Source organism: Volvox carteri (assembly GCF_000143455.1).
Source record: "Volvox carteri f. nagariensis unplaced genomic scaffold VOLCAscaffold_605, whole genome shotgun sequence".
Classification (NCBI taxonomy): domain Eukaryota; kingdom Viridiplantae; phylum Chlorophyta; class Chlorophyceae; order Chlamydomonadales; family Volvocaceae; genus Volvox; species Volvox carteri.
This window is the reverse complement of record NW_003308113.1, coordinates 5644-7203: the sequence shown is the minus strand read 5'-3', so window position 1 is coordinate 7203 and position 1560 is coordinate 5644. Positions and strand designations below refer to the sequence as shown.

Below are 1560 nucleotides of genomic sequence, written 5' to 3'. Positions count from 1 at the left end.
TGGTGGTGGCGGTGGTGGTGGCGGTGGCGGTGGGGGTGGTGGCAGTGGTGGTGGTGGCGGTGGCGGTGGTGTTAAATACTGGATGGCGTTAAATACAACATTTCCTGCAAGGTCTCCATAGTCACGCACGGTAAGTGGTCACTGCTTTTTTGGCCTTCCTTCCTTCGGTGCACCACACTGCACCGCATGGATTGCACCGCGTCTTTATGTGTCAGCGCATTACTCAAACATACTAAGCCACACTACGTCGGACTCGTGCCGTCCAGCCGGGGGACTATGGCCCCCTCGCGGGCGAAGCAGCCCGCGTCTAGTATTGCTCATTGGGGAGGGTTGCGGAGAACGTGATGCATGCATGCGCCTGTCACCCGCATGTATGTCGGTGTGTTGTGTGTGACGTTATTATTATGGTGTATGATAACTTGTAGCCGTAGCTCCTACGAAGTCGGAAAGCGGAGGCCTTAGGCTGATTCGCTGTAGCCGTAGCGACTACGTAGTAGTCTAGCGGAGGCCTTAGGCCGATTCGCTGTCCCTCCGTCCGTCCCTCCGTCCGTCTCTCTATCTGTCCACCACGTCGCCGGTTCAATCCCCAGCGCGCGCGCGTCTTTTTTTTGCGCGCTTTTTTTCTTTTTTTTTCTTCGTATGCTTCATATGCTTCATATGCTTCATATGTATGCTTCATATGCACGTATGCATCTTATGCGATATGCGATATGCAGCGATAGCAGATCGCAAACTTCGACGTTCCAACTTCAACACACGCACTTCACGATACGTGCACACGCATCGTGCACGCACACGCACAAGCATATACTTCATATGCTTGATATGCACATATGCATATTATGCGATGTGCGATGTGCAGCGATAGCAGATCGCAAACTGCGATCTGCAAGCATATGCAATCTGCAAGCAGATGCAGTTTTCTGTTACATTACAGTAATGCCGTACCCGCTTAATACACGCTTCATATGCACATATGCACATATGCACCCATGCTTCATATGCACATGCGCGCAAATGCTTCATATGCAAGCATATGCCACATGCGATGTGCAGCTTCATATGCTTCATATGCTTCATATGCACATATGCACATATGCTTCAGATGCACATATGCACATATGCACATTTGCACGTATGCTTCATATGCACATATGCACATGTGTTTCATATACACGAATGCTTCATATGCAAGCATATGCCACATGCGATGTGCAATCATATGTGATCTGCAAGCATATGCGATGTGCAATCATATGCGATCTGCAAGCATATGCCACATTCGATGTGCAATCATATGCGATCTGCAAGCATATGCCAGATGCGATCTGCAAGCATATGCCACATTCGATGTGCAAGCATATGCGATCTGCAAGCATATGCAATCTGCAAGCATATGCCACATTCCAGGTGCAATCATATGCGATATACAAGCCTATGCGATCTGCAAGCATATGCAATCTGCAAGCAGATGCAGTCTTCTGTTACATTACAGTAATGCCGTACCCGCTTAATACACGCTTCATATGCACATATGCACATATGCACATATGCACCTAT

General features: G+C 48.5%; 2 protein-coding genes across 2 annotated transcripts; one reads left to right on the top strand and one right to left on the bottom strand.

Moving 5' to 3' along the window:
- Nucleotides 1-997: 997 nt before the first annotated feature.
- Nucleotides 998-1171, bottom strand: VOLCADRAFT_71756 (uncharacterized protein; the record flags this gene model as incomplete). Its single annotated transcript, XM_002959711.1, has 1 exon — nucleotides 998-1171. One exon carries the CDS (start codon nucleotides 1169-1171, stop codon nucleotides 998-1000), a length of 174 nt encoding a protein of 57 aa, XP_002959757.1.
- Nucleotides 1172-1234: 63 nt separating this feature from the next.
- Nucleotides 1235-1498, top strand: VOLCADRAFT_71755 (uncharacterized protein; the record flags this gene model as incomplete). The annotated part of the gene is made up of 1 exon (XM_002959713.1): nucleotides 1235-1498. A coding segment is annotated over one exon (264 nt), but the record flags the coding sequence as incomplete, so codon positions are not given.
- Between the last annotated feature and the right edge of the window lie 62 nt (nucleotides 1499-1560).